The sequence below is a fragment of the Danio aesculapii genome, chromosome 25 (genome assembly GCF_903798145.1).
Source record: "Danio aesculapii chromosome 25, fDanAes4.1, whole genome shotgun sequence".
NCBI classification, from domain to species: Eukaryota; Metazoa; Chordata; class Actinopteri; order Cypriniformes; family Danionidae; genus Danio; species Danio aesculapii.
The window spans coordinates 32,580,417-32,607,493 of record NC_079459.1 but is presented as its reverse complement, the minus strand read 5'-3'; the positions used below and the strand labels follow the sequence as shown (position 1 = coordinate 32,607,493).

At 36.1% G+C, this 27,077-nt stretch overlaps 1 protein-coding gene across 2 annotated transcripts; it reads right to left on the bottom strand.

The window, feature by feature from the left end:
- Positions 1–947: 947 nt before the first annotated feature.
- pidd1 (p53-induced death domain protein 1) lies at positions 948–21,229 on the bottom strand. 2 transcript variants are annotated; one of them, XM_056451811.1, is made up of 16 exons: positions 21,047–21,229; positions 20,019–20,236; positions 18,771–19,397; positions 15,581–15,994; positions 13,590–13,748; positions 13,373–13,424; positions 11,687–11,888; positions 10,991–11,140; positions 8,363–8,536; positions 7,821–7,968; positions 6,397–6,532; positions 6,109–6,259; positions 3,692–3,815; positions 3,501–3,616; positions 2,733–2,840; positions 948–1,189 (listed from the first exon to the last, which is right to left on the bottom strand). In XM_056451811.1, exons 3-16 carry the CDS (start codon positions 19,249–19,251, stop codon positions 1,007–1,009), a joined length of 2,598 nt encoding a protein of 865 aa, XP_056307786.1. In that variant the 5' UTR covers positions 19,252–19,397; positions 20,019–20,236; positions 21,047–21,229; the 3' UTR covers positions 948–1,006. The 2 variants fall into 2 exon arrangements, with proteins under 2 accessions (XP_056307786.1, XP_056307787.1); XM_056451812.1 differs by lacking the exon at positions 20,019–20,236.
- Between the last annotated feature and the right edge of the window lie 5,848 nt (positions 21,230–27,077).

The following is a 27,077-nucleotide window of genomic DNA, read 5'->3' as shown; positions in this document are numbered from 1 at the left end:
ACAATTGTGTGGATTGTTAAGTGGATCCAGAGATCATGAGTGTGTAAAATCTGTAGTAAATGGGTCGTTCAAAGGGATAGTTCACCCAAAAATGGATATTTACTCACTTTATATTCACCTTCAAGTAACTCCAGAATTGTTCGAGTTTCTTTTTTCTGTTAAATGCAAAAGATGATATTTTGAAGAATGTTGGAAATCGGTAACCATTGACTTCCATAGTAGGAACAACATATACTATGGAAGTCAATGGTTACCGGTTTCCAACATACTTCAAATTATCTGTTTTTGTGTTCGATAGAAACTCTAACCACTCTTAAATAAGGAAAGGGTAAGTATATGATGAATAATTGTTCATGTTTGGCTGAAATCTCTCTTTAAAGTCTGCATGACCTTTTTTTTTTTTTCTTGTATCGTGACGCAGCTCCTAGAGCAGGGATCACCAAACTTGTTCCTGAAGGTCCGGTGTCCTGCAGATTTTAGCTCCAACCCTAATCAAACACACCTGAACAAGCTAATCAAGGTCTTACTAGGTATACTTGAAACACACAGGCAGGTGTGTTGAGTTAAGTTGGAGCTAAACCCTGCAGGGCACCAGACCTCCAGGAACAAGATTGGTGACCCCTGTCCTAGAGAAACGGAATATTAAAACAGTGGGCGTGGCTTGTTTTTTTTTTACTGGGAGCTGATTGGATGTAGTAACAAACTCTTCCTGCTCACCATTTCTGTTTGTTGTCAAAACTGACAGCTGAAGGGGCGTGGTTAGGTATGTTAGCCACGCCCAATACCTCAGACAGACCTAATCTGAGTATTTAACTTAAAACAAACAGGAAGTGTATTTTCAGATTTCAATTTTAGATTGCTATAATTTTTTTCTTAAAGACATGCACGGATGAATTGTTCACCACCATGTGCAATGTGAGCAAACAAAATCAACATGGTTAGTTTTGATTCCATGTGAACTTTAATGAGGACTGCGGTGATCTCAGCGCCATCTGCTGGCGGTCTCTCACCTGTGCTGGTGGCGGATGCGCTCCAGCTGCTCGTAGCTCATGCCCAGGTTGATGCCGATGTTCTGCCACTCCTGGTTGATGCGTAAGGAGATAGACAGCAGGTTGGTCTGGGTCAGGTATCCGCTCTCTGGGTCGCCCAGGTTCAGCTCACCTGAGATGCTCCCATCAATCTCTGATTTCTGTGTTTCACAAATGACTCCAGATGAGCTGAGCACTTTATAATACGCACATTAATATGCACACACACACACACTGTAAAGTATAGCATTTAAATATTACATATATATATAGCATTACATATATAAAGTCAGAATTATTAGTGCTCGTGAATTATTAGCCCCCCTGTATATTTTTTCCCCAATTTCTGTTTAACAGAAACATTTTTTCAACACATTTCTAAGCATAATAGTTTTAATAACTCATTTCTAATAACTGATTTATTTTTTCTTTGCCATGATGACAGTAATTAATATTTGACTAGATATTCCTCAGGATATGATAATAAAGACAGACTTCAGGGGAGTTTTTTATCCATGCTTGGCGTGTCTTTATTATCATTCAGTCTGTCATTATGACAGCTGAGATCTTACAGTGTGACATGCGAGTTATGTTCATGCAGTCTGACATGCTGCAATCGTTCAGGATTAGAAAACGAATCGCAGTGTGAGCCGGCATTTATTTACAATTTATAGTTGTGTGTTTGAGTTAAACCATTCTAAAAGTAAAAATGTCAGCGTTTAGTTTAAGCGTAAAATAGTAAAAAGGTACTATGTTTTCAGTTTGTTGTACATTTAATTTTATTATATTATTATATATTTGAAATGCATTATATATACACTGTATACTGTACATACTCACCTGTTCATTAAATATAATAAATATAAAATTATATTTAAAGTATAAACTATAAATTTCACATATTAACAATATAATAAATTACCATAAACAAACAGTATTTTTACTCACTAATATTTTTTACTTACTAATTTCTATATTTTAATATCTCTTTCACTATACATACATATATAGTAGTGGTTAGTTTTATGTCTCAGTAGGATTGCCTAGGCTGGGTTTAGGAATGAGATGTAATACACTATATACTGTAGTGTTGTGCTGGTTTTGAAGGAACAGTTTACCCAAAAAGAAAAATTTACTCACCATTTATTTACCCATTTTTTGGACCATATTTTCATTTATTTTTATGGATTTTATGGCAAATTGCAGCAAAAAAGTTTAAGTATATAATAAAACTAAAGTTTAAATAATTATATATACACAAATGAATAAATAATATCAACTGGAGCACATACAATGAAATTAAACAAAAAGGAAAAATGTAAATAATAATGCGGCTTAACAAAAGCTAATATTGTACGATCTGTCACACAATACACTTTACTTTGAACTCATAAAATGTAAAGAATCTATTTGCTGGAACAAGGACTCAGTCTATATCTGATAAAACGTCATGATTTCTTTTCTTAGGTTGTAAAACAAAAGAAGATATTTTGAGGAATGTTTGAAACTGGTAGCCATTGACTTCCACAGTAGGAAAAATAGACTATGAATGTCATTCGGATTCAAGCATTCTTCAAAATTCTTCATTCTTCAAAATATAGTGTTGAACAGAAGAAAGAAATTCAAGAAGGTGAAGACTGAGTAAACAAGACAGAAGTTTCATTTTTGGATGAACTATCCCTTTAAGTTTTAGAGCACACTCACCGGAATCCGCAGAGGAAGTGTCGCCATCCACTGGTCATCGTGACCTTTTCTTTTTCTGGCCACTTCCTCTGGAAGATCACTCGGCACTTCACCACGGTAAAAAGACACCTGCAGGACAAAGTCTCATTAATGGAATTGATTAGATAATTTTTTTTAAAGATGTTTTGAAAAAAGTTGCAAACCTGTAAGCAATGACTTTCATAGCATTTGTTTTTCCTTCTATGGCAGTCATTAGACATAATTTTCCAACATTTTTCAAAATATCTTCTTTTGTGTCATTCATTCATTTTCTTTTCGGCTTAGTCCCTTTATTAATCAGGGTTCGCCACAGCGGAATGAACCGCCAACTTATCCAGCATATGTTTTACACAGCAAATGCCCTTCCAGATGCAACCCATCACTGGGATACACCCATACACTCTCATTCACACACATATACTACAGACAATTTAGTTTACCCAATTCACCTATACCGCATGTCTTTGGACTGTGGGGGAATCCCACGCCAACACGGGGAGAAAATGCAAACTCCACACAGAAATGCCAACTGACCCAGCCGAGGCTCGAACCAGCGACCTTCTTGCTGTGAGGCGATCGTGCTACCCACTGCGCCACCGTGACACCCTTCTTTTGCGTTTAACAGAATAAAGAAACTCGTAAAGGTCTGGAATCATTTGAGTAAATAGTCAGAGCATCTTCGTGTTTGAGAGAACTATGCCTTTAAACACAAAAGACAAATCAGTCGGACAGTAGAAAAGCTCCTCTCACCTGTCCTCTAATGGTGGTCTGCACCGGGTGGGTCGCGCACACGTAAACCTCTTTAATATTCTTCAGGTGAGAGTAAAAGGTGAACGAGAGTCTGCCGTCTTTGCAGTCTGGACGGTCTGAGGACAGTCATTCAGATTAGCATCCACATGTTTACCGTTTGCTTCTATCGGTGCTCTATTTGATGTGCCCACCTGAGTTGATGTCAATGCCTCTCTCAAAGCCAGCGAAAAACTGCTCTCCCTCCAGCAGGACACACAGCTCAGACGGCTGAGGGCCTTCATACTGATCAGCCAGAGACTCCAGCCGACTTTCAGCCTGCAGACAGAGGAGAACAGGGGATTTTTACCATCTTTTATAGCCTATTAGAATGCGGTTAAAATGAGCTATTAATTATAAAAAAATTCCTGTATGGGTTTGTTTATTATAAAATATGATGCAGTAACAGCACAAAAAAAAGAGTGACATTTTTCTTTAGTTAAACAAAATCAAGTTAACGTATTTAGTTATTGGGTTAATAATGATAGAAGTTCATTTGTGCATTTATCCAATGTGGCAGCAGAAACAATGTTTGTCACTATTCACTTGCACTATTATACAGTGCACTTTCAGATACAGCCCATAACTTCTATAGTTTTTAAATGAATCAGCTGTTTTAAACTATTTTCATCCTCATAAATTCAAAGAGATTAAGGCAAGACACAGATTGTTACTGAAAATCCTCATTAATATAGCAATATCCATATTAGTTCCACTTAATATAAAGTCATTTAGTTATTATTAAGATATTTAGTTACAATCGTTAAGTACAATGCACTTATTAGGTATATACATGTTTTTACACTGTACTAATATATAAAAAACGATCTGCTTGTTATTACATCAGTAATTAATTTCTGTTATTACATTTAGAATTACACTGTTGACCCATCCTTTACCTTAACCCAGTGGTTCTCAATTCCAGTCCTCGGGTGCCCCCACCCTGTACGTTTTGTATGTCTCTCTTAACTGACACACAAGGATCAGTTCATGGATCTCTCTGTTAATGAGTTGATGATCTATATCAGGTGTGTTAAGTAAGAAGACATATAAATGTGCAGTGTGGGGAGCACGAGGACCGGAATTGAGAACCACTGCCTTAACCCAACCTTATACCTACCCATACCTGCTTCTAAAGCCGTTTTTTAACTGCACATGACAAACCGGAAGTCATTCATTTCCAATGGAGAGTAGTCGGGGAGCTGCGTGGAGTTCCGATCATCTCCGTATGCGAAAAATTCGGATCCGATTTGAGCTGGGAATCTGTTAAAATATTAAACTCCTGCGACTACACTGTATTCGACCGACCGACCAGATGTGAAGTTTTCCAGTGTTGTCCAAGCAGGTCAGTGCGCGCGAGATGAGAAATAATTTTTTGAATCAGAAAAAAAGTCGATATTAAAAAAACATTTCTATTCATAAATGAGTAATAAAAAATATTATATTTTAATGTTATCTCCATATTTCCTCCAAAAGTTTTAGCCATCTATGAGTTTCTAGTATTCGTTCATTCATTCATTCAACCATGGTGAACGTACGGAGAATAAAAGCTCTTGCTTCTGCACTTCATTTCAGACACTGCGAGAATAAGCTTTTCCCATGGTGCACGACAACACTGAAAATTCTGTGTGACTGCCACAAGGGGGCGTATTCCGACAGTCGTGTCCGAATGTCGTGTGCAGTGGAAAGGCAGCTTAACCCTACCTGTATGCCATTTTAAGAGCACCAGAAGTGTTGTGTAATACTACATAACCCCAAGAACATTTTTTTTACATAACACTTTTTTCTGATGTCTAAATCGTAATTAAGGCCACTTAATATGGATAGGGACCTCAATTTTTGTCTATGGGTGCTTTCACACAGGCACTTTTGGTCCACACGCGAGTCCGTTTGACGTCCGAGTACAAGACGTTTAGCTTGGGGGGGGTTTACCTTTATTGGGATAGGACAGTGGAGATTTTACAGACAGGAAAGTGTGGGGAGCAGAGATAGGGAAAGGATCAGCAAAGGACCTCGAGCCGGGGATCGAACTTGGGTCGCCGTGAGCACCTTGGTGCTATGTGTTGACGCACTAACCACTAACCACTAGGCCATTGGCACCAACGTACGGTTCACTTCTGATATGAATGCAATCGTACCAAAACCTGGAAGTGAACCGCCAACAGTACAACAAACTATCGTTTTCATAATGTTCATTCGTGTGTATATCTGTGCATCACCTACCTTGGGGACAAGAGGGACTGGCCAGTGCAAACAGTGATAATGTCTGCTTGTCTCCACCAAAAATTATTTCTGCAGACTTCGCGTGATGTTCTGAACATTTTCAATATTTTTTTGTGCCAGATAGAAGCAAGTGGGCGTCACCTAGCAACAGCTGTACACAAAACAGCTGCTTGATGACGCAAGCGTAACGGGGTTCAGAAGGAAAAAAGACGGTGTGAACAAACCAGGCGAGAAGGTGGCAAGGGGGGACAATCGAACTTGGTTTCGGTCCAGGCAATTAAGCCAAGTGTGAAAGCGCCCCATATCACACACACCTAATTGAGAACGATGGCTGGTTTATCTCACACACCTTGTCAGACGGCAGGCACTGCAGCAAAATCTGCTCTGGGTCGTTTTTTCTCTGTAGCGCCAGAAATCGAACCCGAAACTGTTTCAATCGGTGATACATCTTTCTGACCACTCCGCTAACACACCTGTGAGTGGTGTACCACAACCAGTACCTGAACACACAAACATATACACACACAAAAATCACACATAAACAAACAAGCACACATATATGGCAGACTGTATGGGTTTACGTTTGTTTGTGTGTGTGTGTGTGTGTGTGTGTGTGTGTGTGTTTGCAGTGGCTCACCATGAGAAGTGTGTGATGAAGAAGACGGCGTAGATGTGTGTGACGTACAGGGACACTTGAGCGGTGACGTCTGTCCAGGTGTGGGCCGTGGGGTCGCCGTGCATCAGGTGCAGACGGGACAGGTCCACCATGTGTCCTGAACACACACACAAACACACATATGTGCATATGTATGAACCTAAACGTGAATCTACAGTACACAGTAGTATTTTACTAAGTGCATTAGTTCAGCAGTATGTAAATGTAGTAGTTTACCACCAAACAACACAGTGTTCAGTGATTTTTCTTAAATTCTAAATTTTTTATATTAATTATTTAATTTAATTGGCATATATGTATATATACATACATATATATACACATACATATATATATATACATATATATATATATATACATACATATATATATATATACATACATATATATACATATATATATATATATATATACATATATATACATATATACATATATATACATATATATATATATATATATACATATATATATATACATATATATATACATATATATATATATACATACATATATATATACATATATATATATATATATATACATATATATATACATATATATATATATATATATATATATATATATATATATATATAGCATATTCCTAGCATACTGATTTAAATCCTTTGCAGCAATATATATTGTATATAGCAATTAAAATTTTCTGATGTAATAAAATATACAGTTAAAAATTCACACACACATACATAGTGCTGTTTATATATATATATATATATATATATATATATATATATATATATATATATATATATATATATATATATATATATATATATATATATATATATATATATATATGACAATATACGCATACTGTGCATAAATCAAAAACATACAAATTTATGTTTATATAATTTTTATGCATAATTATAAACAAAAAATATACACAGTACACACAAATAAATAATGTAAATATGACCTTAATTTGGATGTGATTAATCGTTTGACAGAACTAAAATATACATGCATTTAATTAAAACCAGTGGGAATGCAATATGAACAGAGATTCTACTGTATCACATCAAAAGACATTTGCATCCACTTTAGTTTTATGTCTACAAATTTCAGCTGAAAATACTGTTTGGGAATTCTTGCATTACAAAAAAAAGAAAGACCAAAGCATCTGATCATCTAATGTTAAATAAAAAAACACTTAAATTAAAGCATGCTAAAAACAGTTTGCTATGCTCAAACAGTAGATCCAGTGTTGAAGATGAAGACTGTATATAATAAGCTCATGGCACACATTCCTCAATGTTTACCAGCATTAATGTGTGGAATATATTAAAGCTCCAATGTGTGTAAATGTAAATCTCTCAGACTGTAATAAGATCAAGACTGGAGGGAATGTGATGCGGTACCAGTGACTCCAGGTGGGAGAGGAACCTGCACTCTGATTGGCTGAAGGAAGTGCATGCTGGGAGTTTGAGAGAGGCGCAGCAGTGGACCAGCGCTGGCATGAGGGTCTCCAGTCAGATCCTGCACCTCAGACAGCGCCACCTGCAGGACCTGAGGTAAAACACACACAGAAATAGATCAAATTAATTTATTAAAAGCTGAAGGATTGGTGATTGAGACACTAACAAACAATTATTAGTATTTTATTTTTTATTCTTAGCATCACTTTGATTATTATTGTTCTCTAAAACACAAACAAAAACCATAACTGTATTGTTTAAATGTTTTTATTAATGATATTTTATTAATCAACTTAGTTATTAAATGTATTAACTATACCTTATAGTTTAAATAAATTACAGTACAAGTATAATATGGGAAATCATAACTAATATTGTTCCATTTTAATAATAGTCATTCAAGTTCATTAATTATAAATATAATAATAATAATAATAATAATATGAATCAGGATACAGAATCTATAGTCATATTATTGTACAGACCTGCAGTGTGACAGTGCGTGTCTCCGCTGTGCAGTCTGCAGGGAAAGTGAGTTTGATCCCTGGATGGCATTGAGAGACCAGCAGCGCCCCCTCTGAAGACACACAGCAACTGTCCAAAAACGGACAACGCACGGCCACAAACCAGGAGAACTGAGACACACTGCAACAGGCCAGCTAAAACACACATCATAACATTCCTGTGTCAGGGTAATGTTAAAGGATTGACAGTACTAGTGATGCCAATACATGATAACCGATATTTGATATTTTAAGCCTTTTTGGCCAATTGCCGATATCCAAGCTGATATTTTACGTAATTTTGACGAATAGCTGATGTCTGTTAAGCCAATATTTTTAACCATTTTGGCCAATGACAATATCCGATAAGCTGATATTTTAAGCCTTTTTGGCCAATGACAATATCCGATAAGCTGATGTTTTAAGCCATTTTGGCCAAAGACAATATCCGATAAGCTGATGTTTTAAGCCATTTTGGCCAATGACAATATCCGATAAGCTGATATTTTAAGCCATTTTGGCTAATGACAATATCCGATAAGCCAATATTTTTAACCATTTTGGCCAATGACAATATCCGATAAGCTGATGTTTTAAGCCTTTTTGGCCAATGACAATATCCGATAAGCTGATATTTTAAGCCATTTTGGCCAATGACAATATCCGATAAGCTGATATTTTAAGCCATTTTGGCCAATGACAATATCCGATAAGCTGATATTTTAAGCCATTTTGGCCATTTTAAGCCATTTTAAGGCCTTTTGGCCAATGACAATATCCAATAAGCTGAGATTTTAAGCCATTTTGGCCAATGACAATATCCGATGAGCTGACGTTTTAAGCCTTTTTGGCCAATGACAATATCCGATAAGCTGATATTTTAAGCCATTTTGGCCAATGACAATATCCGATAAGCTGATATTTTAAGCCATTTTGGCTAATGACAATATCCGATAAGCTGATATTTTAAGCCATTTTGGCCAATGACAATATCCGATAAGCTGATATTTTAAGCCAATTTGGCCAATGACAATATCCGATAAGCTGATATTTTAAGCCATTTTGGCCAATGACAATATCCGATAAGCTGATATTTTAAGCCATTTTGGCCATTTTAAGCCATTTTAATGCCTTTTGGCTAATGACAATATCCGATAAGCTGAGATTTTAAGCCATTTTGGCCAATGACAATATCCGATGAGCTGACGTTTTAAGCCTTTTTGGCCAATGACAATATCCGATAAGCTGATATTTTAAGCCATTTTGGCCAATGACAATATCCGATAAGCTGATGTTTTAAGCCATTTTGGCCAAAGACAATATCCGATAAGCTGATATTTTAAGCCATTTTGGCCAATGACAATATCCGATAAGCTGATATTTTAAGCCATTTTAAGCCATTTTAAGGCCTTTTGGCCAATGACAATATCCGATAAGCTGATATTTTAAGCCATTTTGGCCAATGACAATATCCGATAAGCTGATATTTTAAGCCATTTAGGCTAATGACAATATCCGATAAGCTGATATTTTAAGCCATTTTGGCTAATGACAATATCCAATAAGCTGATATTTTAAGCCATTTTGGCCAATGACAATATCCGATAAGCTCAAATTTTAAGCCATTTTGGCTAACGACAATATCCAATAAGCTGATATTTTAAGCCATTTTGGCTAATGACAATATCCGATAAGCTGATATTTTAAGCCATTTTAAGCCATTTTAAGGCCTTTTGGCCAATGACAATATCCGATAAGCTGATATTTTAAGCCATTTTGGCCAATGACAATATCCGATAAGCTGATATTTTAAGCCATTTTGGCTAATGACAATATCCAATAAGCTGATATTTTAAGCCATTTTGGCCAATGACAATATCCGATAAGCTTATATTTTAAGCCATTTTGGCCAATGACAATATCCGATAAGATGATATTTTAAGCCATTTTGGTCAATGACAATATCCGATAAGCTGATATTTTAAGCCATTTTAAGCCATTTTAAGGCCTTTTGGCCAATGACAATATCCGATAAGCTGATATTTTAAGCCATTTTGGCCAATGACAATATCCGATAAGCTGATATTTTAAGCCATTTTGGCTAATGACAATATCCGATAAGCTGATATTTTAAGCCATTTTGGCTAATGACAATATCCAATAAGCTGATATTTTAAGCCATTTTGGCCAATGACAATATCCGATAAGCTTATATTTTAAGCCATTTTGGCCAATGACAATATCCGATAAGATGATATTTTAAGCCATTTTGGTCAATGACAATATCCGATAAGTTGATATTTTAAGCCATTTTGGCCAATGACAATATCCAATAAGTTGATATTTTAAGCCATTTTGGCCAATGACAATATCCAATAAGCTGATATTTTAAGCCATTTTGGCCAATGACGATATCCGTTGAGCCGATATCTTAAGCCATTTTGGCCAATAGCTAATAAGCCAACATTTTTTGCCATTTTGACCATTGATGATATCAGATAAGTCGATATTTAAAGTCATTTTGGCATAAAGCTGATATCTGCTAATATCATGCATTTCTAGAGGAAACAATATGAAATATGTTGTTTGTCTGTGAGCTGATTGGCTGACCCGTGCAGGACGTCCTCCAGGCCTGCAGCTGTGTTTGTCACTTCCTCTTCTGGTCATGGTGGTCTGCGTCGTCCAAGACTGACCATCAAACCTGCGAACAACCACGTCACCTTTCCGCGTTTTACGATACGGAATACACACCTCAACCAGCTAAAAGAGTGACAGGGTGAAACATAGAAAAATGTATTAGAACTAATTACTTTTATGTTAATTGATTACAATTATTCTTTTTGAAGTGAATATAATTTAAAATCATAAAAACAAGATCATTTAAGTTATTACATATATTTTATATTATTAGTTAACTATATATTTTATGCCTTATATTCATTGATATTTATTAATTATATTGTTTATGGTTTATAAAACAGAAACCTTATATCTAAACTAATACACTAAAATTACAATTATGTAATAAATGGTGTTCATTAACTATAATTATAAATGCATACTTTATTTATTTATAATTTTCATAAATGATTAACTCCAATATTTATTTAATAATAATAATAATGATATAATTTTGTAATAATATGTATATTAATTAATTATAATAACTGAGCTTTGTAAATATTTTACTCTTAATTTTTTATAATAATATTTTCTTATTATTTTAGATAATAAATAATTTATATGTATACCACAGTTATATTTATAAACATATTTATTTATATTAATATAAACAAAAGCAATAACCTTCTCAAATGTGGCTCCATGTGGGCGGAGCTCCAGCTGGCGACTCAACAGCACATCATGCTCCTCTAGCCACACCCACTTCCTGTCCGGCCTCTTCTCTGCCCACTGGAGCTGAGTGACCACGCCTACACATTGCCGTGGAAACAAGAGCTCCGCCCCTCCAGGAAGAAACACGTGGCAGCCAGCAGGAGACACTTGAAAACTGAGAAGAGTTACAATGAATACTGCATAACTAAAAGTACACTGCATACTACAGAGCTCCAGACAGTTGCATTGTGTGTACATTTTTGCTAGGTCATGCCACTACCGTGTTGCTTAACTAATAAACGAGGACATTCTCTTGCATATGAGATGCATCCCAAAATGCAACAAAAATTGAACATAACATTTGAATTGTAAGTCACACAGACAATTTATTTAGTTCGATATGTATTGTGGACCATAAACTGAACTAGTTTAAATGCAAATGAAACAGCGCTGTCATTTTCCACATCAAAAAAATAGCTGCAAATATAGCACTAAAACAGAGTAAAAACGATTACTGGTTACCATGGTTTTACTGTATTAAAACGAATAGGAAACTCTTGATGGACGTGTATGACTGTTGCGTTCACGTCTTTTAAGTCGCCGCGTTTTTTAGACGCCACGGCAAGTTGAGAGCTCTTCAAATCCACACACAGCACAGCTCATCACTATCAGGTCTGAAAACAGTGGACCAATCAGAAGTGCTCGGAGGCGGGGCAACCAATGAAGCTTTGGCAAACAGCATAGAATCATCAAGAGGCGACACTCTAGTGCGATTTGGGAAACAGCCACTAGATGGTGCGGCAGCCATTTTGGAATGAAAGTTCCAATAGAACAACAGCATATTATAAGTCTGTAAAATAAACTATTAAAAGTGCTAATGATTGTGATAGTAAGTGTTGTATTGTCGTCTTTCAGGTTGTATCTCAGCTTTAACGCACTTTTTAAGTAAATAAATAAACAAACAAAGCAGCTGTTGCTGGGCGCTGCTGATGCAATGGAACGTTCTATTGAGTGTCGCCTCTTGGTCATTCTAAGCTCTTTGGCTTCGGTTTATTGTATAAAGTCGGCATGGCAACTGTTTTGTTTACCAATATATCATAGCGGTGGAGGCTCTCATTGTGGCTTTGATCAGACAAAGTTATATGATGTATCCTAACATGTTGTTTTCCTATTTCTAATGGGTTCGTTATTGTCATTACATCACGTTCATGATATCGTGTCACATGGACATCACTCTAAGCTGCGCTTTTTTAAAACCCATTCCCGAGCGCTGCTTCGTGTTCGATTCGTGTAAATGAACCCTAATGTGGGCTGTTATTTTCAGATAAACTCACAGCTAAAGTAGATCCGGCAGGTTTTGAGTGCATTACAGCTCCATATCACTACGCTGAATGATTTCAGTGATTACACAGCTACAACAGTCAGAAATCACATCAAAACACAACTAAAGGGTTTGGATGAGATGTGTGAGAAACTAGTGCTACACACAGGAGGAGTTTGAGGACAAAAAACCTGAAAAATGACATCTGAACAGTGTCTTTAGCTGCGGGAACAGTAGCATAAATGGAATAATTGACTCCAGTGTGTTAAATTAATAAAAAATAGTGGTCAAATGTTAGTCTAGAGCCCTCTATTTATCCAACATACAGATAGGCTCACCTGTGTTGATTAAATCCAAGATGCAGCTCTGGGATATCAGAATCTTCCACAACTACAATATATTAAAAAAAAACATGTCATTGCGATCAAACAGGTCTAGTTTGTTTAGATTTCACCCAGAAATCCAAACACCAATCAGAAAACATGCTTTATATTATATTATTATTATTATTATTATTTTTATTATTATTATAAGCAATATACTATAGACTCTAACCTGGGGTGGTGTGGGCGAGTGGAGGTGGTGTTGGCGGGCGTCCCAGAGGGTTGTTCCGCACGTCCAGATTGTCAAGCATCGGGAGCGAGTGTAAACATTCAGGAACACTCCTCAGATCATTACTCTGGATTAGCAGCTGCCTCAGAGAGCGCAGAGACCCTGTCGCACACAATTCAGCCAGTGCAAATTACTAAATGCGAACTCACAAATGCAGGCCTTTCATATCATTTTCTGGGCTAATTCTCCCGCATGGACCCAAGATTCGCACAGAAAAGTTTAGTGAAGGAAAAATCATGGTTTGGGGTTACATTCAGTATGGGGGCGTGCAAGAGATCTGCAGAGTGGATGGCAACATCAACAGTCTGAGGTATCAAGACATTTGTGCTGCCCATTACATTACAAACCACAGGAGAGGGCAAATTCTCCAGCAGGATAGCACTCCTCATACTTCAGCCTCCACAGCAAAGTTCCTGAAAGCAAAGAAGGTCAATGTGCTCCAGGCCAGCCCAGTCACCAGACATAAACATTATTGAGCATGTCTGGGGTGAGATAAAGAAGGAGGCATTGAAGATGAATCCAAATAATCTTGATGAACTCTGGGAGGCCTACAAGAATGCTTTCTTCGCCATTTCAGATGACTTTATTAATCAGTGATTTGAGTCATTGCAGAAATGTATGGATGCAGTCCTCCAAGCTCATGGGAGTCATATACAATATTCATTCTGTTTCCACTGCACCATGACTTTATATTCTATACTGGACATTATTTCTGTAAAGTGACAAGACTTTTGTTTAGGTAAAAAGTCAGACCTTACTGTCCTAATTAAATAAATAAAAATCAAGGCATGATTATATTTTATTTTGGTAAAATAAGTGTAATCTAGAGGCCTTTTGCCTTTCATATGAGCCACTTCTGATACCAAATGATCAACTAGAAGTCAAGTTATTGTTTGTTGTTCCTAAAACTTGGAGAGGCGACAAGACTTTTGTCAGGTAGTGTAGATGCTAGTATTGCTTAACACAACGTGGTAAACAAATTATTCTTATACTTGATTTTATTTATAGTTTATTCGGTTTATTTTTTCTTGCATCTACTTTGTTCACCATTACATTAAATATTAACTTATTAAATCTGGTTTTAAAAATTACCACCGAATATGCTTATTATTTATTTCAGTCTTGCCAGATGTTGCTGACTGTTTCCAGCCCAAAAGCAGTCAAAAAACTGCTGAAAATCAAAAAGTGGTGCCCGACAATACTATGATAACCTGGCTTGAGGCTGAGGAGAATATAATAACCAGGCTTGAGGCCGAGGACCTGGGGTGGGGGGAGAACAAAAGCGTTTCTACACTGTTCTAGGCATATGTATGCGAAGAACAGTGGCTATGGCATCTCTTTGGGAGATCAAAACAGGTGTATGAGGACAGACAGGGGCTGGCACGCTGTTGCAAAACCACCCAAATTTTCACTACCCGCCTATGTCATGTTTTTTACCCACAAGAATAAATTCAAAACCGCCCAATCTGGCAACAATGTTTATTTTCCTATTTTTAATTTGATTAAAATTCCCATATAGTTAAATATACAATTATTTATTTAATACACATTATTTAAAATTAGTTAAACATATTTAAATTACTAATATAGTTTCATTTAAATTGAATTATTTACTATATATTATTTTTTTAAATTCTAATTATTTAAAAATTTTATTTTAAATTGATTCTATTTTAATCTTGTCATAAAAACATTCTAATATTTCATAATATCTTAATAAACATCCTGAAAAAAAACGCATTTTTAGAGAGTGTAATATATCTACGTGTATTTATGTTTGAATTACACTCTCTAAAAATGTATGTTAACCCACTGTTGGGCTTGTCCATATTTGACCTAATTATGTATTAAAACAACCCAGTTTTATTTAATATAAACAATTAGAGTCAACCTTATGTTAGCAAGTCAGGCAAAAGTGTGCATCTGTTTCTCACCCAGCGTCTCCGGCAGAGCTCTTAATCTGTTATTTGACAGCTCCAGCCGCTGCAAGTTCTGCAGTTGGCCCAGTTCATCCGGAAGATTCTCCAGCAGGTTAAAGGACACGTCCAGCTCCTCCAGCCTGCAGAGGAGGCCCAGATCCCGGGGCAGATCCACCAGCCGGTTCCCCAGCAGACTCACCCGCCGCAGGGACCCCAGAGCTCCAATGCCCTCCGGTAGAGTCGTCAGATTATTATGACACAGCAGGAGCTCAGAGAGACGAGAGAAAGACAGGAGGCAGGGAGGAAGAGAAGAGAGCTGGTTAAAGGAGAGATCGAGGTGGACGAGAAGAGACAGAGAGGAGACTGAGTCTGGCAGAGAGGAGAGGAGACCCGGCAGAGGATCACCCTGAGGATCATGAAAACGACAACCTGCAGACATAACAGAGAGAGACATGATTACAGTTTTTCTCAGACTACATGTTCAATATTCACATCATTGAGACAGTTTCTCATTTCTTCTTATGGCATAAGTCTTAACATGCAAAATGGCTGTCATAATATCTTGTCATAATGCATTTTCATTAGACTTTTTTTTTCTAAATCTGGATCCAATTGGTAAATTTCCCTCAGGTGAATCTTAACTTTTTCTAATAAAGGTGCGTCTCAAAGGAGATTCCTATATTCACATTTCCACTTTAGTTTTGTTTTTTCTTTGTGTTATGCAGTGCTGTATTTTCGTTTTTGTATCAAAATGACATGATCTGCCAACAAATTACAGTACAAAGAGCAGAAAAAAATAGCCATATTTTATATCAGAACACCCCTCAAGAGTACACTGTTATATTGACAACATGACGAAGTACTTTGACTGTCTTATCCGCACACAATGACACAAGGACTTTTAATTCTGACAGCACTGACGCATTCATTGACACCGAAATTTGGTTCTGAGAGATGAACTAAGGATTTTGAGCAAGAGACTAGCTTTTCTTTGCTATTTGTACATTGTTTTGAGAAATGTACTTACTGTTTTGCAAAATTTCAATTCTGATCTGAGAAATTTACCAAAGCGACTTAGAAAAACTGTAATACATGAAGATGGATGGATGGTCAGACTGATGTTCACAGACTTCTCAAACTTTTGGCTATTTGCTAAAGACGTTTTGGACCTACGACAGATACCACAGGTTTTGTGATGGATAAATGGATGGACACTGGACAGACAAACATTGAGACAGACAGACGGATGGACAGATAGAAGGATGGACAGACAGACAGACAGACAGACAGACAGACAGACAGACAGACAGACAGACAGACAGACAGATTGATGGATGGATGGATGGATGGATGGACACTGGACAGACAAACATTGAGACAGACAGACGGATGTATGGATGGATGGATGGATGGATGGACAGACAGACAGAAGGATGGACAGACAGACAGACAGATTGATGGATGGATGGATGGATGGACAGACAGAAGGATGGACAGACAGACAGACAGATTGATGAATAGATGGATGGACAGACAGATGGACGGACGGACAGATTTATTCATTTATTTATTTATTGCCACATCAGCAACTTATGGCTATTTTGTGGCAAAATAGATATACATAACATATTACATGATAAAAACAAATTCGTATTACACTAAAAAAAGTTACTTAGATAAATATATAAAATATAAATAGATAAAATTCACACAAAAATATATTCAAAGTTAAATATGAGTTAAATATTCAGTTCTATTTTGATAAATAATTTAAAACTCTTCCTGGTGGTAACCCTTTTAAAAATGTCCATCAATGTACTCTCTTTATAAAAAATGTGTCTAATGGAATTTAAACTGCTGCATTCCAACACAACATGTTTTATGGTGAGAGCAGTCTGGCAGTTATTACATTTAGGTGATTCTTAGCTATTCAATAAAAATAAATGTGTCAGCCTAGAATGTCCAATTTGACATCTGGTATAGACCGTCTGATCATGCCTGGTCTCAAAATTATCATTTGCTAAATGTCTTTCATTTATTTTTGGGTTAATTTCATGCAATTTATTGTTGATGCAGTTGTCCCCATTCCCTTTGCCATGTTTCACTTATGTACAAATTGATTGTGGGTTTCAAGTCCTCAGGAGGAATTAAACATTCGGTCACATTCAAGGAGACAGCCTGTTTTGCTGCTTCATCTGCCAGTTCATTTCCATGTAGTCCCATATGACCTGGAATCCAACAGAAGATAATGTTGAACTTCTGATTTTTCTAGTGTTGTCATTTTCTTTAAACTCATGGACATTATGGGGTGATCACATTTAGAAGCTTTAAGTGCTTGAAGATTAAAAAGTTACGATGATGTCCTTTCCATTTGTTCTAAAGCCATATTTATTGAATAAGCTTCTGCTTCTCCTGGAATCCGTGTATAGATAGACAGACAGACGGACGGACCAACCGTCTGTCCGTACTTGGACCGCCCGACCGCCCGACAGACAGACAGACGAAGAGACGGACGGACAGACAGAGAGACAGACAGACAGATAGATAGATAGATAGATAGATAGATAGATAGATAGATAGATAGATAGATAGATAGATAGATAGATAGATAGATAGATAGATAGATAGATAGATAGATAGATAGATAGATGCAAGTATGGACAGACGAACAGACAGACAGACAGACAGACAGACAGACAGACAGACAGACAGACAGACAGACAGATAGATAGATAGATAGATAGATAGATAGATAGATAGATAGATAGATAGATAGATAGATAGATAGATGCAAGTATGGACAGACGAACAGACAGACAGACAGACAGACAGACAGACAGACAGACAGACAGACAGACAGACAGACAGACAGACAGATAGATAGATAGATAGATAGATAGATAGATAGATAGATAGATAGATAGATAGATAGATAGATAGATAGATAGATAGATAGATAGATAGATGCAAGCATGGACAGACGAACAGACAGACAGACAGACAGACAGACAGACAGACAGACAGACAGACAGACAGACAGACAGACAGACAGACAGACAGATAGATAGATAGATAGATAGATAGATAGATAGATAGATAGATAGATAGATAGATAGATAGATAGATAGATAGATAGATAGATAGATAGATAGATGCAAGTACGGACAGATGAACAGACAGACAGAAAGATCGAATGAGAATGTACCTCTGATGGCCAGAGAACGCAGTTGTGTCAGAAGGGGCAGGACCTTCAGTGCTCTCTCTAGCGCCCCCTCGTCCTCCGAGCCCAGTCTGAGGTACTGCAGGCCTCTCATCCGCTCCTGAACAAACTCCCAGAACACCGGCAGCACCTCTGCTCCACCCCGATACACATCCAGCACCAGCCGCTCCTCCACCAGCACACCGTCCAGACCCACTGACGGAGGAAGAGGAGGTGAGAGACAGGGCAGAGAGGAGGAAGAGGAGGACACGATGGATGGAGCCCAGGTGTCTGTGTGCTCAGAGGAAAGAGAGGCTTCTAATGGTGGACTTTCCTCCTTTTGCATCTTCCTGAATAAATCAGGTCCTGCTGCCGTCTCCATCAGCATCACCCTTCTTTTATTTGTAAAACCATCAGCATCTCCTTCTTCATCAGGTGTGGCCGGCCACTCTTTCCTCTCAGCCTGTTTCTTCTGTTGTCTCTCCATCTATTCCCCCTTTTTTCCCATCAGCTCCTCCCACAAATAGTGAGAATGAAGGAGAGATGAATCTGGCACCTCTGTCTTCATTTCTCCATCACTAGAGTGGCATCACATCTCCAGACCGAGACGCCATGTCCAGACAAGCCTGAGCACTGGAGAGACAAAACACCATTCACACAGAAACATACAGAGGTGTTAATTGAAAATGTTCAGAATCAATAATAATGTCACACTGAGCTGTAGTGAGTTAAACTCACCACCATGATTGAGATTAATAAAATAAATGCATCTGCTTTGCAAATGCATAATTAACTTTTTTAACTGATTAATTATTAATATATAATAATAATTATAATTAAAAAACAATCTATTAATGCACTTTTATTAAACTTAAAGCGCTACAATGTATACAAAAACAAAAATATTAGAATTAAAATCAAAATAACAAACTTGCATAATAAAATCATGTGCAGTATTAAATCACACGGCAATAATTAGTTAATAAAAATACAATTTGCATAAAAAATTACAGTGGTAAATCACAATATACAAATATAAAAAATAAAAGTATTTTAAATTAACATTAAATACAATGTCAAATACTGTAAATAAACAAATTCCTGGGTAACACTTTAAAATAATGGTTCATTAGTTAATGTATTTACTATCATGAGTAATGAATGCATTTACTACAGTATTTATTAAAGTACTTGTGCTTATTAATGTTAGTTAATGAAAATACACTCATTCATTGTAAATTCATGTTAACTCACAGCGTGGATTTCTTCCGGGTGCTCTGGTTTCCGCCAAAGTCCAAACACACGTGCTATAGGTGAATTGAATAAACTAAATTGGCTGTACTGTATGAGTGTGTATGGATGTTTCCCAGTACTGGGTTGAAGCTGGAAGGGAATCCGCTGTGTAAAACATATGCTGGATAAGTTGGCGGTTCATTCAGCTGTGGCAACCCCTGATGAATAAAGGGACTAAGCTGAAGGAAAATGAATGAATGATTAATAAATGCTGTGCATTCTTAGTTCATGTTAGTAAATACGTTAACAAAAGGACCCTTATTTTAAAGTGTTACCAATTCCTGCCTAGAAAGCATTTCTTGTTTTTAAAAGATGTCTAAACATAGTCGTCTTGGACTAAAACAAGACTAAATTTAGGCTGCCAGTGAAGATCTAATAGGCGTCTAAGAATAGGCTAGTCATCAAAACTAGACTAGTCATCAAATAAACAGAAATGAATGAATAATACACATATAATGTCTGTCTAATCTGTCTATTTTGACTAGTCTAGTTTTGGGCTATTCTTAGATTTTCACTGACAGCCCAAGTTTAGCCATGTTTTAGCCAAGCTGTCAACGTTTAGATGTCTATTAGACGTTTATTAAACACTAAATGGTGTGCTGGGTGCTAATAAATGTAAATACAAGGGAGTTAAGAACTATTTGGGGCTATAATCCCGATTAAATCACAACAAATGAAAACATTGCTACTGCCATATTACATTTTCAAAGAAAGTTGTGACAAACACCAGCGTATTGTATTAAATAACTCATTTTGTATTATCTCCGTTATGGTTACCATAGTACATCACTGTAAATCCATCATACTTATTCATTCACATGTGGCTAAAACTAAATCACAGCTGCATTCATCTACATAGCAACATTCTTAAGCGCCGTGAAAGCTCCTCCGTGAACTTTACACAGAATAAGTTTAAATTAGGCTAAGTTAACTAGTAACTCACAATAACCATCAGCAACAACTCCTTAAACTGAACCATAAACACTTACACTGAGATACTTTTAGCGCGTAAATCCTGACGGACGTGACGTGACATTAAAAACAATCTACATTCGCGCGCATTAAAAAAACTAACCACTAAGTAACTAAAAAAGGGATATTTATGCTATTAGTTTACATATATGCGATTTGATAAGCTGACTTCCGTGTTTCACGCACATGTTTCGTGTTGACACACCGCGGAACTTTGAGCAAAAGGCGGGAGGAGAGCTCTTAAAGGGACAGTGGCGGAAAAACCAATAGACTCATATAATGTAATATAGATAAACAGACTGACAAGACGCAAAGATGGAAAGACAGACAGGTTGATATATTTATATTTACTATTTTCTCAAACAATTGCCTATTTCCTAAAAGGTTTTTGACCTAAAACAGATCCCTGTGGTACAGACAGACAGACAGACATACAGAGAGACAGACAGACAGACAGACAGACAGATAGATAGATAGATAGATAGATAGATAGATAGATAGATAGATAGATAGATAGATAGATAGATAGATAGATAGATAGATAGATAGATAGATAGATAGATAGATAGATAGATAGATAGATAGATAGATAGATAGAAGGATGGATAGACAGCTGGGTGGATAGGTTTGACATTCATTGATGGATGGCTAGATAGAAGGATGGATAGACAGACGAATAGATAGATAGATAGATAGATAGATAGATAGATAGATAGATAGATAGATAGATAGATAGATAGATAGATAGATAGATAGATAGATAGATAGATAGATAGATAGATAGATAGATAGATAGATAGATAGATAGATAGATAGATAGATAGATAGATAGATAGATAGATAGATAGATAGATAGATAGATAGATAGATAGATAGATAGATAGATAGATAGATAGATAGATAGATAGATAGATAGATAGATAGATAGATAGATAGATAGATAGATAGATAGATAGATAGATAGATAGATAGATAGATAGATAGATAGATAGATAGATAGATAGATAGATAGATAGATAGATAGATAGATAGATAGATAGATAGATAGATAGATAGATAGATAGATAGATAGATAGATAGATAGATAGATAGATAGATAGATAGATAGATAGATAGATAGATAGATAGATAGATAGATAGATAGATAGATAGATAGATAGATAGATAGATAGATAGATAGATAGATAGATAGATAGATAGATAGATAGACAGACAGACAGACAAACAAACCTGTGGTATATATATGAATATAATTTCACCAGATGACTTGAATAGCTCTATTTCTATTTTACTTTCAAAATTTAAGATTAATTAGGAGGATTTTGTAGGGCAGTACATCTGCATAAAATATAATATACAAGTTATAAACATATATAGAATAAAGCAAATACACTATTTAAATCGGCAGTGCTTTATGTTTTTCTGGACAATCTGTATTGAGGAAATAAATAATCAAAATGGAAATAAATAACACTGCATATTCATTGAATAAAAATTAAATGCAATTAATATTTTGTAAAGCTACAAACATTATGATTTCTTATACACAAATTGTTTAAATTCAACTGAAAACTTAGGCCTTTAAGATCATAGGCCTTAAACATACAAGCAAATAAAAAAACTTTCACTCTATTAAGGTTAAACTTTGCATTGACTGGTTAATGTCAACTATAATTCCAGCTCAATAGTGCAGATCCTGCGATGTGACTATTGGGGATGCGTACATTTCGATTTCATTGCTCTTGTTCAGGCCTAAAAGAGACAAATCTAATCCGTTATTTGTCTATAATCTTATCTTATCAGTTTGAGAAGCATCATTTTTACGAGAGTCTTTCTCTATTGCTGTGTTTTCATTCATGTCTGGACATGTTCTGCTCTCCTGGCACCTGCTGAAGTGTGGTATTGCTTTATCCCATAGAGACTTAAGAGAGAATCCATGACAATTTTGTTTTTCATGAGGAGAAAGACTAAATAAGTGGCAGATGAGATGAACATTTAAGCATCTGGGGAATTTTATTTTGAAAGAATGACCTGGGTGTGCCTGACAAAGTTATTAAAGGAGACCTATTATGCACAGCTCACTTTTATTAGGGGTTTAAACACAGTTGTGTGGCAGCAGTGTGTGAATATAACCAGCCTTTAATGGTAAAAAATTTATTAATACTATTTTTTTGTAATCACAATTGATAAAAACGGTCTGCGGAAACACTTTAATTGACATTCTCCCTTTGTACATGTCATCAGAGGGGGAAAGCCCTGCCCGTTAATGACAATCTCTCCCTTATTAGTATAAACAGCCCTAAGTGAGTTATTAGTGTTGACTAAGGCCCGCAAATGGGTTCAGTCTGGCCCACGAGATGATTCTGTAAAGTATAAAAATGATCTGCAATTTTTCAATAAAAGAAACTGTTGTTACAAATTGTGTCCACTGGATGGACTTGGAGTGAATTGCAATATGTTCATTTCATCCTATCCAGAAGCCTGTATCAACGTCAGTTTGACAGCCTTCTCACAGAGAAAGACCTCATCTATAATTTTCAAAGAAACACCCTTACTTTTTCATTTTCAGAAAGGACTTTGATTTATATGGGAACTCTTTAAAAGACTAACAATTATACTGCATGTAAAACTCTTTCTTGGTGTAAATCATTTAAACTTGCTTAATTTACTGGAATTTTATTTATGTAACCTTTTTGTCTCCTTGTTCATATTGTTTTTTGTAATGTTCTTTCTTGCATTAAAAAAAAAAAAAAAATATATATATATATATATATATATATATATATATATATATATATATATATATATATATATATATATATATATATATATAAAAGAAAAAAGATCTCATCTATGCCCTGCCATACCACACTGAGGTGTTTTCACGAGGAAACATAACTACTTCTCATTTTTGGCAGTTTCATGGCTAATTCATACAAGTTTAGTTGTACAAAAATGTATGATACAAAAAAGGAGGCGTGGCACCCAACCACACTCCTAAACCCAACCGTCATTAGTGGATAAGCAAATTATACTAAATTGTAGGAATGAGATCATACGAATTCAATTGAATTAGCCACTAAATCAAAAAGTTACAAGTTTCCATGGGGTCGTGTTGTCCTCAGGCTCCAGCTTTATGTTGATTGTATTAAAACAAAGAAAACAACCTGAAGTTGTTTTAAGTTATATATGTACCATGATTTTACCGGTACAGCACACTTGGTAATACATTTTCCTCCATGTGGCCCTTGAGCTAAAATGAGTTTGACATCCCTGGTTTACACACTGTACCTCCTAAAGATAATGTCAGCACCTAAATTTTAATTTAAAGTGACAGTCACCAAAATGGCACAATTTAAAGTCTAAAATGGGCAGTTTCAAAGAGTTATAATTTTTTTTGTGTGGTTTTTTGAGCAGAAACTTCACATACATATACTCTAGGGACATCAGAGACTTATTTTACATCTTGTAAAATGTGGCATAATAAGTTGTGTATTTTATTAAAAACACGTTCATGCAGGTGAAGGGTGGATAAAGTCAGTTATCCAATGGTTTATTTTCATGTAAATCATTTTTTTTCCAATTTCATAGGAAGTGTCCAGTGACTGACCTCACAAGAGTACGCAGGAAAATATTTTCCTAGAGATTTAGCTGTTTAGTGGGCCAAATGATGCAGTTTTGCTGTTGCCATTTCACAACATACTTTTTAAGAACATCGCGAACAGAATAGTCCATTTACTGAGATCTAAAAATATCCACAGCAACAAAACCCAAAGACATCTCCACACTGAATCTACTGCATGTTTTGTTAGTCAGTTTCCTAGCAGGGCAGTTAGCATTGGGTTTCCAAATAACAAAATCATAATTTTTGTGTTCACTTGTCATTCATTCATTCACTAATTTTCCTTTGGCTTAGTCCCTTATTTATCAGGGGTCACCACAGTGGAACGAACCGCCAACTATTCCAGCATATGTTTTACGCAGTGGATGCCCTTGCAGCTGCAACCCAGTACTGGGAAACACCCATACACTCTCACATTCAAACAGACACATTCATATTCTATAGCCAATTCAGTTTATTCAATTCCCTAGTGCATGTGTTTGGACTGTGGGGGAAACCGGAGCACCTGGAGGAAACCAACGCCAGGGAGAACATGCAAACTCCACACAGAAACGCCAACTGGGCCAGCCGAGACTGGAACCAGCGACATTCTTGCTGTGAGGCGACAGTGCTAACTACAAGTAAATATTACTTGTATAACTACTATTCATAAAAAAAGTTTATAAATTAAATATTTTATGAACTGCTATTAATTGAGATACATAGAATATTCAAACATTTTATTTTTATATAATTGTTTTTATAAGGGTTTTCTCCTGTATTTGATAGGACAGTGGAGATTTACAGACAGGAAAGTATGGGGAGCAGAGAGAGGGAAAGGTTCAGCAAAGGGCCTCGAGCCGGGTATCGAACTCAGATTGCCACAGGCACCTGGGTACTATATGTCGACGCACTAACCACTAGGCTATAGGCGCCGACATATTCAAACATTTTGAAATTGTTTTCACTTTTAAAAATGTAGTTTATATATTAAGAATTATACTTTTTGAAGGGAAAATGGGTTAATTTGGGTTAATATTAATAAAAATTGTTTTAATTAATATAATTTTTTGCTATATAAATAATATGTTATTGTGTTTCTTGAATTACCCTTAATTTTTGGAGGGAAAATGTTTTTGGTGATCATAAAATGATGTCAGAGCGTTATGTTTTGCAAAATAATGGCTAGTTGTTTTTCCATCGTTATACTAATAGGAATTTTAGGAGAAATTTGATTAATGATCAAGAATGTTTTGACATTGTTATTTGTCTATATATTTTTTAGCATTATTTTTTACTTTAGTATTAAAATTTCTCAAAAAGAGGGACACAGCGGCTCAGTGGTTAGCACTGTCACCTCACAGCAAGAAGGTCGCTGGTTCGCATCCTGGGTCAGTTGGCATTTCTGTGTGGAGTTTGCATGTTCTCCCTGTGTTAGTGTGGGTTTCCTCTGGGTGCTCCTCACAGTCCGATAGGTGAACTGAATTAACTAAATTGGCCATAGTGTGTGAATGAGTGGTTTCCCAGTACTGGGTTGCAGCTGGAAAGGCATCCGCTGTGTAAAACATATGCTGGATAAGTTGGCGGTTCCGCTGTAGCGACCCCTGATGAATAAAGCGATTAAGCCGAAGGAAAATTAATGAATGAATGAATTTCTCAAAACTTGTATGTCTTTATTACATATAAAAACCCAAAGGTCAAAAATAGATCCATTATATCACCGACATTCAACTTCTTGCAAACTCTGTTTTCACAACATCTGTTTTCACTGACAGCTTTATAAATAACTAAATGTTAGGAAGAAAACAAAGACAAACTGTAATATTCCACGATGCCAGGCATGACAAGAATTTAAAGCAAGACAGATCATTTTATTTCAATTCACCCTGTGAGCTTTGAACTCTCTGACATCTCAAAACACATTTTCATAAGAACATTCGACTGTCCCAGGAGTGCACACACAAGTAATCCTAAATAAATCAGAAAAACATTGCACCGTGCAGAGTATTCTGTCCTCAGCAATCCCCAGAGAGGACATATTTTTAAAACCATGTCATTTGGGAGGATCCCTGGTAAAGATATGTTGTAAAACACTGTACAAAGGTGGAAAACACCATTCCAGTAACATACAGTACAAGCTGTCACGCAACAAACGCTTAATGTTTCTTTCATATATCAATTACTGAAGGAATAAATTAATATATATGCAAGAGAGCTATCAAGAAGAAACATATTCAAATATTATACGTTTAAAATACGTTAAATAATGCTACAACAACAAAACAAACTCACGAACAAAACACAGCTGATGAAACCGCGTGACAAATTCGAGGAAACACTTCAAATGACAGCTGAGTGAAAGTGGATGGGGTCCAAAAACGCGACTTCTGATTGGCTAATCTCTTCTCGGCCACGCCCAAAGTCAACACGCCCCTCCTCACTGATGT